Source organism: Amblyraja radiata, chromosome 11 (assembly GCF_010909765.2).
Source record: "Amblyraja radiata isolate CabotCenter1 chromosome 11, sAmbRad1.1.pri, whole genome shotgun sequence".
NCBI lineage: Eukaryota > Metazoa > Chordata > Chondrichthyes > Rajiformes > Rajidae > Amblyraja > Amblyraja radiata.
The window spans coordinates 26,239,696-26,258,732 of record NC_045966.1 but is presented as its reverse complement, the minus strand read 5'-3'; the positions used below and the strand labels follow the sequence as shown (position 1 = coordinate 26,258,732).

Below are 19,037 nucleotides of genomic sequence, written 5' to 3'. Positions count from 1 at the left end.
AAACATTCAAAGACTCTGCTTCCACCACCTTTTGAGGAAGAGAGTTCAAAGGCTAATGCCCCTGTCCCACATAGGAAACCTGAACGGAAACCTCTGGTGACCTTGCGCCCCACCCAAGGTTTCCATGAGTCACCAGAGGTTTTGGTCACTTGCCTGGAAAGCCTCGACCGAAGCGTGAGCTGCATCTACTGACCAAAGATCCTACAGGATCTTTGCTACCGTCCACACACACACACACACACACACACACACACACACACACACACACACACACACACACACACACACACACACACACACACACACACACATACACACACACACACACACACAAACACATCGCAAAGGTGGGGGCCAGGGACAGCGGAGGAGCGCTGTCTGCATATAGAGCACAGTAAGTCCTTTAGAGAATGCAGGAGGGAGGGAGAGAAGGGGAAAGAGGGGAGAGAAGGACAGAGAAGGGGAGAGAGAAGGGGAAGAGAAGGGGAGAGAAGGGGAGAGAAGGGGAGAGAAGGACAGAGAAGGGGAGAGAGAAGGGGAAGAGAAGGGGAGAGAAGGGGAGAGAAGGGGAGAGCAGGGGAGAGCAGGGGAGAGAAGGGGAGAGAAGGGGACAGAAGGGGAGAGAAGGAGAGAGGAGAGAGAAAGGGAGAGAAAGGGGGGGGAGAAGGAGTGGAGACAGTTTTAAGAAGTTGAATAAAGTTAGCGGGCATTTTACCTTCCGGCAGATCTTCTAGATCCTGAAAACCAAAGATCCTACAGGATCTTTTTGTTGAAAACTCCAATGAGCCAATCAAAATGGCCGGTCAGCGAAGGAGATTGCCTTCGACTGCCTGTAAGTAAACAGCAACCCCACTCCAGTGGCTTCGACCAAACGGCAACCTATTTTTAGTCGAGGCCGGTTTTGTTTTTTTGAAGTGATCGCAGGAACATAGAAGAAGCCTCGACAAAGCGGAAACCGCTTTCCACCATTTGGGAGAATGACCAAAATCTCCGGGAACCTCACGGATACCTTGGGTGGGGTGCAAGGTCTCCAGAGGTTTCCGTTCAGGTTTCCAAAGTCGGACAGGGGCATTACAATGTCAAAAAATATTGCTTCATCTCAATCTTAAATGGGCGAGCCTTATTTCAAAATAGAGATCCCTGACTCTACATTTTCCACAAGAACATCTCTCAAGATCCACCTGGTCAACATGCCTTAGTATCCTTTTATGTTTCAATCAATTCCCTTGTCAGTCCTCTAAGCTCCAGTGGCTGCATGCCTGGCTATCCAACCTTCTCTCATAATGCAACCCACCAATTCCAGCTAGTGGTCTAGAAAATGTGTTCTAAACTGTTTTCACACATTAACAACCCCCTCAAGTGAAGAAACCAAGAGAATATATACTGTAGTACCCTGGATCCGATCTTATCTGATCTGATATGATCTGCCTTATAAATAGAAGCATAATCGTCATACGTTTGCATTTAATTCCCTTGATACATAGGCTGCAGAATACTTGGAACAACTCATTGTATACTCAATTTGTCATTGCCTTATGAAATGAAATGTTCATTAATATTTTGACGTATACATAACATCACATACTAAGAGTAATTGTTGTTTTAAGATTTGTTATTCTTTAAGGATTAGACTGAGTATCTAACTGCTATCTAGGTTGAAGTGAAGGCAAATAAACTTTGGGGGATGGGGGGTGAAGGGGAGAATGAGGAAGACTGGTGGAGAAGGTAGGTATAATGACAATGGGTCTTTGGAGGAGGACAGTGATCATGCCCTGCGGCTGTGAGTGGTCGCAACCCCCATGATCACCAGGAGAATCAGGATTCTGACCAAGGATAAATTGTGAACAACAGAAGTTCAATTCATACCAAACTCGGTTGCAAGGAACTTGAGTCATAAAGAAAGGTCCTGACCAGAAATAACATTATCTTGATTAGTACAGGTGTCAGAGGCAGGGGAGAAGGTAGGAGAATGCTGAGAAGGTTAGGAGGGAGAGATAGATCAGCCATGATTTAATGGCGTAGACTTGATGGGTCGAATGGCCTAAATCTACTCCTATTCCTTATGACCGTATGATCTGTACCCACCAGAGATGCTGCCTGACCCTCTGGATAACTCCAGCACTTTGTGTACTCTCTGGCAAGGAACTTTCATACAAATAATTCACAACATAAAACCAACATTCCAGGGTACACTGAAATATACACTGTGGCATTTCATTGGTGAACTATGTATTTACTACAAAGGCCATTAGTGGAAACATTTTGAGTCACTTCCCAATGTTGAGGATATTATTGAGCATCTTGCACATTGATAATAAAATCACGTGAACTATATGTAGCATGTAAATTATATCAGCAATAGGGTGAATTGCAACAGGAAATCACTAGTCCAATCTTCTGAAATGCGAGACCTTCAACAAGAAATGGACACAAACACCAAGACGCACTGAAAAGTTGCACTGCTCACACATAGAAAATGGACAAAAATGATTTTTAGTTCCTTTAATTTCTATTTATTGCTCGTACTGATTGAGAATAATGGCCACAATGCAGGATATCCATCAATATAGTTATAACTTTAGACGTTAAAGACACTGCGTGGCGACAGGCCCCTTGGCCCACCGTGTCCGCGTCAACCAGTGATCACCCCTACACTCTAGGCACAATTTACAATTTTATCGAAGACAATTAACCTGCAAAACTGTACATCTTTACAGTGTGGGAGGAAACCAGAGCACCTGAGAAAACCCATGCGGTCACAGGGAGAATGTACAAACTCTGTACAGCCAGTGCCCATACACAGGATCGAACCCGGGTCTCTGTTGCTCTAAGACACTGCGCCACACTAAAATGACTTTCAAAAGACATTTGAACAGATACTTTGATAGAAAAGGTTTAGAGGGCAATGGGGCAAATGCAATAAGTCTGTACTTCCCACATCAGCTTTGCTAGACAACTCAGAACCTCAACAACCAAAGCAAAATCAAATATTTTTTGATCTCCAGAATCCATCTTTGAAAAAGAGAGCTCCCACAGGAACTGAAGTGATTTAAGCACAAGGTCCAAAGCCATCTGTTAGAGGCATGCGTCTGACCTTTGCAGAGGTGATCAGCTCCTGAGAGAAAAAGATAAAAGCAAGTTCCTGACAAATTGCTACTGTAATTTAGTTGAAATAATTCCTGGAATTATAGGATGCAGAAGAAAATTATCAGGCACCTTATTTCTATGCCTGTACTCTTGTTACTCCTGGCCAAATTGGAGAGGCTAGGACTTTGAAATGGGGTAAACATTTCAGGGCTGCTGGGAGATTTCGGCAATTTGGAATTGCTCTCTGCAGAACTGGGACAAGCTGTGGAGTGGTGCCAGTGTGTCTGGAGCCTAGATACAAGTTGCAAAAAAAAGAATAAGAGCATCTGCAGACCTTGTCAATTAGGTGCAAAATGCATAGAATTGGATGACTGCAAACCTGATATACACCTTGTAAATAATTGTAAATAATGTTACAGAGTTCTACTTTGCCGAGTGTTGATTAGATGAGGTATTGTGCCTTGTCTGGGTTTCTTGCAGATCAATGTTTTTAAGTCGGCTTCCTTGAGAAGTCCGGTTTGAATACAATTTATTAAGCTGCTGTATTATTGGGTTAGGGAAATGTCCGTTATGTATGGGGTTAATCGATATCTGTAATTGAATTGTTCAGAGACTACCCCCATGTGGTTCGGCCCCGCGAGGTCCCAGGACCTATAAATGTCTGCTGCCTTGAGGTCCGCTGCCATGAGATCTTCTGGGAGAGCGCTTGGGACTGTGTGATCTTCTGGAGTGTCTCTGTTTGAGCGAGGCCTAGAGGGCTTGATCAGGCAGATAGGAGGATCAAACCCGCGGTTGGATAGGTACAGTAGTTGAACTTTAATTGTGTTTTGTCAAAATAAAGATTAGTTGTTCAAGTGCTTGATTCAGTGATTTTTGACTGAAAATAGACTGGGGAAGCTTAGAAGCTTAGAAGTAATTTACACTCTGAAGGAACAACCTACGGTCACATTCTGCTGCTCCTTCCGCAGAGATCTGCAAATTTTTATTTCTCAAGTACAAATTTAACACCCTTTTGAACGCTACCATACTGATTACATCTATTACTATTGAATCTGATAGCCTCACCTTTTCACTGTGCTTTCTAGATCACAACTGCAAAGTAAAACCCCTGTCTCACGGTGAGAGTTGACACACGAGGTACCCCGAGCTAAAACACGTGGTAATAACATATGATTAACGTAGCTGTAATGTCGGAACTCGTGGATGCAACTTAGAGACTCGTGGCGCTAACGGAAGGTACCCGTGAAACTTGTCAACTCTTGAAAAAAATCAAACATGTTTAAAGTTTTCCACGAGTCAAATTTACTCTTGTGGTTAAGAATTGAAATATTTTTTAACTCATTGTAAAAACGTAGTGGCCCGTGCGTTTACCTTAGTGTATCGTGAGTCTACCGTGGGAACTCTTTAACTCAGCGGGCAGGCAGCATTAAGTTCACAACACGCGAGGATTATGTGTGTCATGTATTTGTGTGAATGAAGCGTGTTAGTGGGCGGGCAGTGTGTAAGATGGATAACAATACCATGGGACAAACTGGAGTCATACATAAACAATAAAGAATAGGACTCGAGAATAGAAAACTCACCGCTAACCAAAGCTTCGGCGGTTGCCATGTGCATGAGCGTATCGAATGGAGCCCTCCACTGTACCGGCTTCCTGAAGCCTGAGCAAGAAGCGGCCGTCCCTCGACTGGGTCGAGTCCCCACACCGGGCTCTCCTGTAGTGTTGAAGCGTGTGGGAAGGAACTGCAGATGCTGGTTTAAACCCACGAGGAGAGAGAAATAGCCGGAGTAACTCAGCGGGACAGACAGCATCTCTGGAGAAAAGGACAAGAAGGGTCTCGACCCAAAACATCTCCTATTCCTTTCCTCCAGAGCTGCTGCCTGGCCTGGCCCGCTGAGTTACTCCATCTTATGTTGTCTATCTGCGACTTGGTATTCTGCACATTAATAAACAAAAACAAAGTTTCAACTTACCCACAGGGAACTCAGCGGGCCGGGCCAGGCAGCAGCTCTGGAGAGAAGGAATAGGTGATGTTTTGGGTCGAGACCCTTGTCCTTTTCTCCAGAGATGCTGTCTGTCCCGCTGAGTTACTCCGGCTTTTTCTCTCTCCTCGTGGGTTTAGACCAGCATCTGCAGTTCCCTCCCACACGCTTCAACACTCGTAGGCTCGTGCATATGGCGACTGCCGAAGCTTTGGTTAGTGGTGAGTTTTCTATTCTCGAGTCCTATACTTTATTGTTTATGAATGACACCAGCTTGTCCCATGATATTGTTATCCATCTTACACACTGCCCGCCCACCAACACGCTTCATTCACACGAATACATGACACACATAATTCTCGCGTGTTGTGAACTATGCTGGCACTAAAGTAGAAAAAAACGCTTCGGATATCACTGCTCCAGTGCTGCCCACCTCTTGCTTCGGGCGACTCTCTAACAACTTGCAGTTTTTAACATGCGACTTTATCCATCGCATTTTCCGTTTAGTTTCACAATCTCTCGGGAACGCTCAACATTCATGAACGCCAAATGCGCAAGCTTCCCGTTTAAAATCTTGCGGTTGTTATTAAATCAAATTTCGCAACAAATTTGCCGCCCCCTCGGTCCAACTTGTTCATGCCAAGCTAGGTCCTTTCTGGACGGCTTGCGTTGCATGAAGAAGGTGGATAGGGTTGAGTTTTTTTTTCTTTGCAGTGCAGGAGGCTGAGGGATGACCTTGTCTCACATTTGGCCTCATCCCTCTAAACCTCTCACACCCACCAGGTTTCTGCAGAGCCTACAGTACAGCAAGGCTTGTGTTCCATTCAATATTGCCGCCACCATCTCCCACTACCCTGGTAGTTACTCAAGAGTAACTCGGGAGAGGAACTTAGTAACTCGGGAGACGAACTTGGAACATCGCAGAAAATGGCAAACTTGTCATACCCGTGGGAACTCGGTTAAACTCTTGATCATACACTTGGGATCTCGTACACAACCACGAGTCTTTCACTCGGGGTACCTTGTGGGTCAGCTTCTACCGTGAGACAGGGCTTTAAGTATATTCAATGAGTTCTTAACCTTTAGTTCATTGCAGTGAGTAGTTTACTCGAGATCTTCACAAACTGCCTGGACAACGTTAAATACACATTGTTGCAGAACAGAGTGCAGTTTGTCACGTGGCAGAATCATTAAAAGGAGTAAAAACCTTAATGCAAAACATATTCTTCACAATAAGTATTATTGTGAACTAATACTAAGATACATAACTACAACAACTGGACATATCAATGCCTAAATAAACCAAAAAGAAAACAATGAGAAATTGAGATTACTGTGGTTAATCCTATAGATTTTGAGGCTTGTAAACTATTTCTTATTAAGACATTCATTGAATTTTTGACATAAACTCGCAATGATTTTGCCATGCCTTAAAATTCTCATGTATTATCTAAAATGCATAAGTATGTAGTCAATAAACAATATTGTGCCTGACCAATCACCAAATTGGTGAGGTTATCCCAAAGAAAACGTTATCATATCACAAAACCATGAATATTACATCTAAGGAACTTGTTTTAATAATTTGAGCATCAAACTGTACATGGTTTAACCTACCTATCTAAAGCAATGCAGCAGAGATGAAGTATAGATGCTGTGGTTAGCAAGACATCCAAAGAAGTGCGGACAAGGCAAAACGTATCTCCATATATCCAGTTCTGTTGTATTAATTCAATAGCTCCGAATGGCATCACCATGACTGAAACAAGCAGGTCAGCAAAGGCCAAAGAGACGATAAAGTAATTGGTCTTGATCTTCCTATAATTGATCACATAATTTTAAAAATCTCAACACAATGATCTTCGTATAATTGATTACATAACTTTTTAAATCCCAACACAATGATAAAAAGTGTCCCAAATAAAGAAATCATAGTCCTTTTGATTTTCTCCTCATAAAACATGCAATGTTTTACATAAATCCAGTCTTGCCTAGCTCCTTAGTTGCTAAATCTTATCCAGAAGAGCTTTTGCAAAGCTGCTTCTTGAATAACATTTACATGCATAAGATTGCAATCTACTTTTTTCTACATACCTTGAACAACCACTGTTTTTTTTCAAGTCCAATTATTTTCAATGTCTTATATTATGTAGTTATACTCCTCAAGTTAGTTTGATTCTTTTACTTATGCAGTTCAGTTTGCATGAATATATCATTGGGTACTTTTCTCCTCTTCCAAGAATGTTTATGCATTTTCTGATTTTGGAATAATGCATATGTTATAGCACTGCTTCATGTTTCACACTCGCACCTCACAATTTGCATAAGCAATTCAAACATAATAGTACAATCACAAAAACCTAATTTCTATGTTTCTATGTTTCTATCAAGGCAATGAATAATAATCTGAACATCGGGTTTTATCTTGCTTTCTTGCACACAATTGCACTTTATGCTACTTATTTTCATGAAGCACTTCAATAGCTGCTTAGGAAAATTGAAGAAACAATAGGAGCTAAATTGGCCAGCATTAGCTAGCAGCAATATATATATCAGCCATGGCCAATGGTTTGTCCACATAATTTATGCTTCCTGCTGATCATTATGATTTCAATAACCAACTCTCACCATGCTTCACCAAAGAACAACACCTACTATCCTACACACTAGGGACAATTTACAATTTACAATTTTACCGAAGCCAATTAACCTTCAAACCTGTACGCCTTTGGAGTGTGGGATGAAACCGGAACACCTGGAGAAAACCCACATGGTCATTGGGAGAAGGTTCAAACTCCATACAAACAGTACCCATAGTCAGGATCAAACCCGGGTCTCTAGCACTGTAAGGTAGCAGCTCTACCTGGAAATTGATTTGTGGATGGAACCTGGAATGGAGTGGAAGCTATTCCATTGTCTTAAGAGCTTGCACACAGGATTTCTGATTTCTGGAAACGTTGGTGCATGAGATAAAGAAGAGGAGAGGTTTACTAATCACAGGGGACCTGTGATTCATTCAGACATACACTGTGTGGGAGGAGAGAGACAATGACATCAATAACGGAAATATCCAAGAGCACAGCTGCAATTCTGCAAGAACAGCAATGACCTTCACAAATGCATCTTTAAGGTCACAGATTCAAACACAGTTTCCCAACAAATGCAACACAGGTTGCAAATGAAGCAACAAATGAAGCTCAATCCTTCACCCCCCTCAATATTCACTGACATCCATCTGAATCTGAACTGGGATTTCCATGCTCTATTGCATCCTCAGGCACAATGATCCCAGGAATGAGGGAGGCAACATACGATGAACGTTTGACGGCACTGGGCCTGTACTCACTGGAGTTTAGAAGAATGAGGGGGGACCTCAATGAAACATACCGAATTGTGAAAGGCTTGGATAGAGTGGATGTGTGGAGGATGTTTTTACTAGTGGAGAGTCTAGGACTAGAGGTCATTGCCTCAGAATTAAAGGACATTCCTTTAGGAAGGAGATGAGGAGCAATTTCTGTAGTGGTGAATCAGTGGAATTCTTTGCCACAGAAGGCTGAGGAGGCCAAAACAATGGATATTTTTAAGGCAGAGATAGATAGATTCTTGATTAGTATGGGTGCCAGGGGTTATGGGGAGAAGGCAGGAGAATAATGTGAGGAGGGACAGATAGATCAGCCATGATTGAATGGTGGAGAAGACTTGGTAGGCCAAATTGCCTAATTCTACTCCTATCACTTATGACCTTATGACACAGCACTGCTTCATGTTTCACACTCGCACCTCACAATTTGCATAAGCAATTCAAACATAATAGTACAATCACAAAAACCCATATCAAGGCAATGAATAATACATATCTGTCAATATTGCAGGAGATGATGGCGCACATCAGTACCAGAGATAAAAGTAAATTTCTAACCCCAATCAGACCAGAAACATCAAACTATTTATTAGGGTGGCCATTACAATGTCCATGCCCAATGTCAAGTCTGAGACTATTGACTGTAGGGAGATTATGGCAGGAGGTTCGCGCCTAATTCCTTTCATTCCATTCTATATGTATTCCCATAATCTCTTCTGACTACAAACCTAGCGGTGAAAGTGCGCATCTCTCAAATTGTCCTCTCCTCACACAGCCCTGCCTTGTGCCTTTCTCCTTTTAGATACCAGGAAGTCCAACTTTCCTTGGGTTTTGCTATTTACATTAAAAAAAAAATTTCTGTTGATCGTTCTGAATGTCGATGTAAAAAATAACAGTGGGTTTATCTGTATTCATGATTATTGAAGTCTAAATCTCGCAGCAATTTCTTGTAATCTTAGCCAAATAAGGAAAAGTTGCTGTCCGAGAAGTCCGAGATAATCTGCTAGAGGTTACACTGCATTAGTAACTTGCCGAGTGCCCAGACAACTGCAATGGCTGATTGCAATTGACCTTATCTGAGAAATACTCACTAAACTTGTCAGAGTTTGTCCATACAACAGGTCATTTTCAACAGAATGAATGCAGCATTTACTGCCAAATAACACTTCAAGCACTTGCAAATATTGCTTTGCAACCGTGAAATCTCTTTGCTTTACCTCATAACTAATCTCTGAAATTCCCACTAAATCTTCTGTGTCTCTTTAGCTCCATCTCCTATTTTATAACAATAGACAATAGGTGCTGGAGTAGGCCATTCGGCCCTTCGGCCCTTCGAGCCAGCACCGCCATTCAATGTGATCATGGCTGATCATCCACAATCAGTACCCCGTTCCTGCCTTCTCCCCATATCCCCTGACTACACTATCTTTTAGAGCCCTATCTAGCTCTCTCTTGAGGGTATCCAGAGAACCGGCCTCCACCGCCCTCTGGGGCAGAAAATTTCACAGACTCACAACTCTCTGTGTGAAAAAGTGTTTCCTCATCTCCATTCTAAATGGCTTACCCCTTATTCTTATACTGTGGCCCCTGGTTCTGGACTCCCCCAACATCAGGAACATGTTTCCTGCCTCAAGGGTGTCCAAACCGTTAATAATCTTATATATTTCAATAAGATTTTCCTCTCATCCTTCTAAATTCCAGAGTGTACAAGCCCAGCCGCTCCATTCTCTCAGCCCATGGCAGTCCTGCCATCCCGGGATTTAACCTTGTGAACCTACGCTGCACTCCCTCAATAGCAAGAATGTCCTTCCTCAAATTTGGAGACCAAAACTGCACACAATACTCCAGGTGTGGTCTCACTAGGGCCCTGTAAAACTGCAGAAGGACCTCTTTGCTCCTATACTCAACTCCTCTTGTTATGAAGGCACTCATTAACATTTATCACTTTGACCAATACACTGGACATTAGCTTTGATATCACTTTATGTAACCTGGAGCCAGATTATTTCATATTTCTTGGCATATTTTACCCCACCCATATAAAAACTTCTGCAAAATTACAACGTTGCTTTAAAGAAACCTGTCACTCTGAATACGGAGAAAATTGCAACAACACTCTTGAGCTTTGATTGCCATAGCTTTACAACGTAATCACTTACCGCAGCTGCCTATCCTTGCAAACAGCTACCATAACCAGCAGATTTCCCAAAATAGTCATTATTATAATAGCGGAAAGAAATGTGATGAGGATTGTCTTCTGAACCATAGAAAAACCAGGAATTTCATGTGGCTTACTGTCACTTCGTGCACTGAAAGCAAATCAGAAATCAGAATTAGTTAACTTCATGTACAAAACTTTGATCGGAAAATATCATCAATATCAAGGCTAATCAAATCAGTTAGATAGCAAATGATAATCCATAGGAAAATAAGAAGATGGAGGGAGAGAGACTAGTGATGTGAAATTAGCAATTAGTTACAATGCGATGAACATTTTTTTTCAAAAGGGATAAATAGTTAATCTCTGAAAACATAAGGTAGATTTTCCATTCTAACTTCTAACCTAGTCATGCAGTTTACATGCAGTGCTTAGAACGGCTAGTTTGCCAGATGTTGCAAAATCAGATCCTCTCCTTGTTCAGCAAGAATGTATTTGATGAGTGTTTCTGGAACGTTCTTTTTCCATTTCGGATTTCCTACATCCGCAAGCTTTTGCTTTTTGTTTCTTTTGTGGTCGAGATGCAGGGACCAACACCACATGTGGAACAGATATCCAGTGTAGATGACATGTTTAAAGAGCGATTGCTCAAATTGAAAGGTACAAGTTCAAGTTCAAGTGAGTTCAAGTGAGTTTATTGTCATGTGTCCCTGTATAGGACAATGACATTCTTGCTTTGCTTAAGCACACAGAAAATAGTAGGCATTTACTACAAAACAGATAAATGTGTCCATATACCATGATATAAATATATACACACATGAATAAATAAACTGATAGTGCAAATAACAGAAAGTGGTTGGTAATAATCAGAGTTTTGTCCGAGCCAGGTTTAATAGCCTGATGGCTGAGGGGAAGTAACTATTCCTGAACCTGGTTGTTGCAGTCTTCAGGCTCCTGTACCTTCTACCTGAAGGTAGCAGGGAGATGAGTGTGTGGCCAGGATGGTGTGGGTCTTTGATGATACTGCCAGCCTTTTTGAGGCAGCGACTGCGATAAATCCCCTCGATGGAAGGAAGGTCAGAGCCGATGATGGACTGGGCAGTGTTTACTACTTTTTGTAGTCTTTTCCTCTCCAGGGCGCTCAAATTGCCGAACCAAGCCACGATGCAACCGGTCAGCATGCTCTCGACTGTGCACCTGTAGAAGTTAGAGAGAGTCTTCCTTGACAATCCGACTCTCCGTAATCTTCTTAGGAAGTAGAGGCGCTGATGTGCTTTTTTGATGATTGCATTTGATTAATCGGTCTATCCTGAAAAAAAACCTGCCAGGTTTCAGTAACGAATTACACAAGACAGGAAATAAGCAACTGACACTGTTTGTTGTGCCTATGCAAACTGGACTTGCCAGTTTTTTGGATGTGACAAATCCCTCACAGCACACAAGAATTTACAGATACTAAGAACTGCAGGTGCTGGTTTACAAAAAAAAGACGCAAAGTGCTGGAGTAACTCATTGAATCAGGCAGCAACTCTGGAGGACATGAATAGGTGGCGTTTCAGGTTCCGACCTCATATTTCGACAGGCTGCCTACAACCCAGCAGTATGAATATTGATTTCTCTAATTTCAAGTAACCCTTCCATTCCCTCTCTCTCTCTGTCCCTCCCCCACTCTAGTCATCCTACTAGTTTCACTGTCATTCTACTTAGTTTCACTGTTTGTATCCCCTTGTCATCACCTTCTCCACAGCTAACAATAGACCATTGTGGGCTCCACCTTTTCTTGATCATCGATGCAGGCTTGATTTGTTTCCCTCTCCCCTGACTCTCTGTCTGAAGAAGGGTATCGACCCGAAATGTCACCTATTCCTTTTCTCCAGAGATGCTGCCTGACCCACCGATTTATTCCAGCATTGTGCCTATTGTCACCTATCCACATTCTCCAGAGCTGCTGCCTGGCCCACTGAGTTATTCCAGCACTTTGTGTCTGCTGGAATTTATGATCCTCGTCCAATTTCTCTGGATAAATTGTTCATGTGGCAATGCTATATTCACATTCGCAGAGGGAATTCCATCATCAAAATATGACTGATACCTGTATAAGCACTGAGAGTGCACCTCATCATGGTGGACCCAGCCTAGATTATTCTGAGAGTGCTCATTTAGCAATCTCTTGTTAATCAACAACCAGCTTGTGACTTGACTGCATAGTAGGATCAAAGTGACACAGAGGACTGGCAAAGGAAGAATGGATCAGTGCAGCTGCAAGTGACTGGGCATAGAGCTGCATGATGCTTGCCACCAATAGTCTTTGGATAAACTGCACATTCAGTGAATGGATTTACCTTTCCATTCAGAAAGTGCTGGCATAGCAATGTGGAATACCTAAGGTAATAATCGACACCCATCCACATGGAGTGAATGCCATCTACCCCTTGCCTTGAGCTTGTTGCACCATCATATGCCCTATGGTCAAATTTCCAGCACATGCTTTCCACAAAATGACATTGTGTCGTTCACTCATTGCATTGTTGTACAGCCTTCAAAACAAATTGTCTTTTTGAATTTTGTTTGTTTTTATCAACCAATGGAAACACATTTCCATTTTTGTCCCCATTACTCTTTAAATCAATACCTGTGTCTGACCTTCATCTTTTGAAATAGGCATTTTAATATCTGTGAAAAAAGGGCTTTGGTCGATAACTTTACTGCTATTTTTCTGTCCCTCTGCACAACTTCTCTCATTACTTTTCTGAACGATAAAGTGAATAAAATCAACTGGAGCATAAAACTGTTGAGAACGTTTTCTATCATGCTGTGTTATAATTTTGACCAAATGTTCCACTGTTTCTCATTGTGAATGTTTACATCCTAGATTACTGAGGGCAATTTGCACCATATACTGTTTTTGATGTTCATAGCATAAAATAAAGACTCTGTGACTATAGAAAAAAGCTTTTACAAAGGATGTACATTAAGTTCATATTTATAATTCATCCACAAACATAGAAACCTTGTCCATAGTGATCACTCTGTGTGAATATGTAGTGTAGGAATCCTGAAATAAGGCATGAATTAGAATACCAACAATACTAATAGTAAGATTAAACGAGAACTTACCAGTTTGAAGTTTGATCTGTATTTTATGAGGAGTTACGATGAGGGATTACGTGAAGAACCCGCTCAGTGCGCAGGCGCGGCATACTTCCAAGCAGCGGTGTGGAATCACAGATAGACACAGTTATTTGAAGTAAACATAGTAAAGATAAGGAGACATCAATTTATTAGTTTGATCCATATAATGAGGGTGGGAGCGGAGGGCACGTAATCCCTCATCGTAACTCCTCATAAAATACAGATCAAACTTCAAACTGGTAAGTTCTCGTTTAATCTTACTATTTTACTTCGGAGTCACCTGAGTGACTACGTGAAGATTTCAAAGCTCTGTGATTTCAAACCGTGTAACAGTTTCATTTCACTCACTGCCGAAGTTCTTGAGGGAGGAAGTGTTATCGTAATCAACCAATGAGTCTATTTGTAGAAAAACACAATGGTATTTTTTGAACAATAACAACAAAGAATTAAGTTGCTCCCCTGGGCTTAAATTAAATATTTGCAGTTCGTAAATCTTTACTGCAAATAAACCAGGTTTTGCCAACGGCTTATTATAAAATTTCTGAACGGTCTTTTCCCCCCCCCCCACCATCCTGCTGTAGCCAGGATGTGGTCTATAGGCATGTCCATTCTTTAGCCGTCGACATGGATGCTGCCCTGGTGGAATAAAATTTGTACACGTTAGTGTTTATCCCAGCAGTTTCTAGCACCTGCTTGAGCCATCTCGCAATGGTTTGGCTCGTCACCCGACCATAAGGTTTTTGTGACTGACCCACAAGGCTTTTCATCTCCCTCGAATATTTTGGTTGTGTCTATGTAGGATAGTAGGTGGGTCATGGCACATAACCGTGGTTCTGGTGGGTAAGCCACAACTGGATTAGATGTTCCTGGTCTGCTCTGTTTGATCAGTCGCTGGATAACGACAGATCTGGTCTGGAGCTGTGATCATGTTGTCCAGTCGCAATAGGTGTAGTGACTTGACCCTCTGAGCGGATACAAGTGCCATCAACATGAGCGTCTTTAGTGTAGCTTGCTCGAGGCCGGGGGATCTGGCTAGTGGCCATTCCCTGAGATATGTCAGGACCACACTGATATCCCAAATATGGGTATACCTGGGCTTAGGCTTTATATTGTAAATGCCCTTCATCAGTTTTATCACCAGTGGATGGGATCCCATCGCCTGTTGTCCTGGCGCTGGTTTGAGATAAGCAGAAAGAGCACTCTGCGCTGTGTTGATGACACTGTAGCTGATCCCTACATCGTGGTGTAGATAGGCCAGGAACTCCAGTATGTTGGTGGCTGTGGCTGTTGCGTATGTTGTCCCTGTTTCCTGGCAGTACTTCTCCCTTTTTTGATGCTGGTTAAGTACTGCCTCTTGGTGGATGTTCGAAGGGATGCCGACATGGTGGTGATGGTTTGTTTGGACAATCCCAGTTCCAGGTAAGGTCTGTTCAAACTTGCAACCCAGACGTTTATTTTTTCTCATGGCATGGGTGTTTAGCTTACCTGGTAGGTAAGTAGCTGATAGCCAAATATGTCTTTCGACACACCATTGCCAAATCATGTTGACCAATTTGTCGCATGATAATGATTTTATGCCACCCATATGGTTAATATAGCCATCACCGTAGTATTTATCAATTTGTAACCGAACATGCAAGTGCTGCATATTAGATACATATGCTTTTAAACCATAAAAGGCGCCCAACATCTCTAGATAGTTAATGCCCAGTGTAAGTAGTAATGATGACCTAGAGTTAGTCCATCTACCACCTGTGCTGGATATGGAGTTAGTCGCTCCCCAGCCTTGAGCACTGGCATCTGTTTGAATAACTAAAGTAGGGTTAGTGATAACAATAGGGCTGAAACTATGGCAAACGTTTTCTGCCCACCACTGTAGCTCTGATATTGCTTCAGTGGGTAATTTCATGACACGATCATAGTGACCTGTATGTCGTTTTATTGCCTGTACCTTTGCTCTCTGTAAATTTTTTGATAGTGCAAAAGTCCGAATTGTGTAGCCGGAAATGCTGCTACCATTTCCCCAATTACTCTTGCTACTTGTCGAATAGTTGGTCGCTCGTTGACCATTAAATTGTTGCATGATTGTGCTAATTCAACCATTTTTGCCTTTGGCAAGATACCAGTCATATGGACTGAGTTAATTGTGAAGCCCAGGTAGTCCATGATAGTGGATGGCTTCAACTTAGATTTATCTGGATGTAGGACGAACCCCAGAGTTTCGAGGAGCTGTTTTGTAGCTGATACTGCTGCCACAGCCAATTCCATCGTTTTCTCTACTATCAGAATATCATCCAGATATGCCATGATAATATGTTTTTGTTTTCTTAGTATTGCCATGGCTGGGTTCAATATTTTGGTGAATAATCTTGGGGCTGAAGTTAGCCCATAGGGCAATGCTTTGTACCATCCAGATAAATTTTAGGTATCTGCGATGATCCTTGTATATGGGTACTAGATAGTAAGCATCTTTAAGATCAATGCTTGCCATGAAGTGTCCTTTGGAATTCAGTTGTTTAGCAGTAACAAATGTCTCCATTTTGAAATGTATATACTTAACAAATTTGTTTAGTGATGTTAAGTCAATGATGATGCGACAGCCACCATCTTTTTTGGTTTTAGTGAATATATTCGGTACAAATTCCAAAGGTTCATGTTTAGTCTTTTCGATGACCCCCTTTGTGATAAGTCTCACCAGTTCAGCTTGTCCCTCACGTCTCTGACGGAGGGAGAAATACCCTTTGGGGCCAATGTTGAACTGGCGGCGTTTTTTCTGACATGAATTGTATTTTATATCCACTAATGCTGTTGAGTATATACTTGTCACTCGTGACCATACCCCATGCTTCTTTAAACAAGTGTAATCTCCCCCCTGTTAATAAAGCACCCTTATTCTCTATATGCTGGTAGGAACCAGACCCACCTACCTCCATGGTTATTGGCGATTCTGTTTCTTCATTTTCCTGAAGGTTCTGTTCTGACGTGCTGGCGATGTTGGGGGGAGGCACATTTTCCAGAGGGTCCGCTGCGGGCCCTGATCTAAAAAGATCTTTGGGGATAATGTGCGGACCCCAAGCGTTCACCAGTCCCATATTGCGGACGTCGACTGGTGGATGCCGTGGGGTGCTGCCGCTTGGGTATCGGATGTCTTGGTTTGCTCGTCCCGGGGCCTGCCCTCATTAGGCCGAAGGTTTTTGATGCTTCCTCCATCTCCTTCAGTTTTTTATTGAGATCTTTCCCAAATAGCAGCGCGTCCGTCTCCGCAGCTGGGGCTTTACACAAGCCAGCAAATTTGGGATTGAGGGCAGGTTTTATGATTTCCCTCCGGAGATTGTTGATCTCAAATTGTGTGGTACACATTAATGCCAGCACATCCTGCTGGCAGGTATCCATCTCCGTGGTCTCCACGGAACGAGCAAAGGCTGTGATGGCCGACGTCAGGAGCCTTAGGATCCGCTGTAGCTTGAGTTCTTGGTTCCGGATGTGTGACCCCACATGCCCCTAGATTTGGCTGTTGACACTTTTTACTTTGAGGGCCTCACAGTTTTCTGGTGCTGTGTGTTGTTTCAGCACCTCAGCGAGCACCTTTTCCAGTAATGGTTTATTGGATAGATGGTTGATGCTGGCCGCCATTCTTGGTTCCAGCGGTGCTCCAGCCCGTGGGGTTGCTACAAAGCGGTCCATCACACCCAACAGCTCTTCCTGTTCCTGCACCCCTGGCATACTCCCGAATTCGTCCGCCTGCCCCTGTTCCAGACCAGCCCAGCCCTGGTCACCAATGCTAGCCTCCAGTAATGAGGGAGCAGAGGGCAGTGTACAGAACACTGTGGAGGGGGTGCCTGACCTCCCTCCGCGAGAGCGCTCTTTCTGCGCATCTCGCTGGAGCTGCTCCAATAGCTGTTGGATGCAGCTCAGGCGGCTGTCTCTCCTCCATTTAGGTGGAGACATGTCCCCGTCCGACGAATCGGACGCCACCGGCCGGATGCCTGTTCGGATGGCTAGACATCCAGCCCGCAGTTCAGGTACTAGCGGGACTGGGCTCGGCGCGGTGATGGGGATAGTGGAGCGCCCGGTAATTGTTCCTACCGCCTTCTTCTGGAGCTTTTGTGCCTTGTAGATGCGAGAGCGCCTCTCAAGCAGCGCGTCTCGCAGGCACCTGCTCCGTGAGCCGCTCCAGCGGCTCAGGCGGCTCTCTCTCCCCCCCGTGCGGGTGGAGAGACGTCCCGTCCGAAATCGGGAACACCTGCTGGATGCCTCTTCGGGTGGCTAAACATCCAGCCCGCTGCTCAGGTGCTAGCGGGCTGGGCTCGGCACGGTGTCGGGGAATAGAGGAACACCGGGTAACGCTCCTACCGCCTGTTGCTGCCCCCCTCCCCGACGGGAAAACGTTCCTCCTTGAACGGGGGACAGTTTTGTTCCGGAGCCTTTTTCTCTGCCTGTAAAAAACACAAGCAGAAAAAGGCTCACCTGTAAAAGGAACCCGACCTCAGGGTACTCACCTGACGGTCCAGTTCATTCTGTAGCGGGAGCGCCTAACTCCCGTTGCAGCCGCTGTTGCACTGCTGGCGTAATGCCGCACTGAGCGGGTTCTTCACGTAGTCACTCACGTCACTCCGAAGTAAAATTCATTTGCTGATGCTTATTTTTCCATGGAATTTGGCAGTTAGTGCAGCATAGTGGCACAGCTGATAGGGTTTTTGCCTCACAGCATCAGAGAATCGGGTTCAATTCTGCTCTCAGGTGCTGTCTATGTGGAGTTTGCACGTTCTCCATGTGACTGCATGGGTTTCCTCCAGGAGCTCCTCTTTCCTCCCACATCCCAAACACATGTAGGTTAATTTGCATTTGGAAATTGCCCCTCGTGTGTAGGGAATGGATGAGAAAGTGGGGATAATAGAACTAGCATGAACAGGAAATCGATAGTTGGTGTGCACTCAGTGGGCCAGGGCACCTTTTTCCATGTTGCAGCGCCAAATATACTTATTATGGGGAATCTCAACCTGGGAGTGCATGAACCTGTGTGCACAAGTTTACGTTATGAGTAGAATTAGGCCATTTGGCACATCGAGTCTGCTCCGCAATTCAATCATGGTTGATCTCTGCCTCCAAATCCCATTTTCCTGCCTTCTCCCCATGACCCTTGACACTCGTTCTAATCAGGAATTGGTCTATCTCTGCCTTAAAAATATCCACTGACGCCAATTATAATCCTCTACTTAAGAAATTAAATAATTTGATTAAATTCTGGAAAACACTTCCGATGTCCTTAATAGGCAGAATAAACGCTATAAAAATGATTTTCTTACCACAAAT

General features: G+C 43.5%; 1 protein-coding gene across 1 annotated transcript in view; it reads right to left on the bottom strand.

Annotated features, from left to right (window-relative positions):
* htr4 (5-hydroxytryptamine receptor 4) overlaps window positions 1–19,037 on the bottom strand; it is a 152,589-nt gene that overhangs the window by 77,153 nt on the left and 56,399 nt on the right. Inside the window, exons 3-4 of the mRNA XM_033029582.1 lie at window positions 10,591–10,740; window positions 6,688–6,888 (exon numbers count right to left, since the gene is read on the bottom strand). Of these exons, the coding sequence (XP_032885473.1) occupies window positions 6,688–6,888; window positions 10,591–10,740 (351 nt within the window). The remainder of the gene's footprint in view (window positions 1–6,687; window positions 6,889–10,590; window positions 10,741–19,037) is intronic.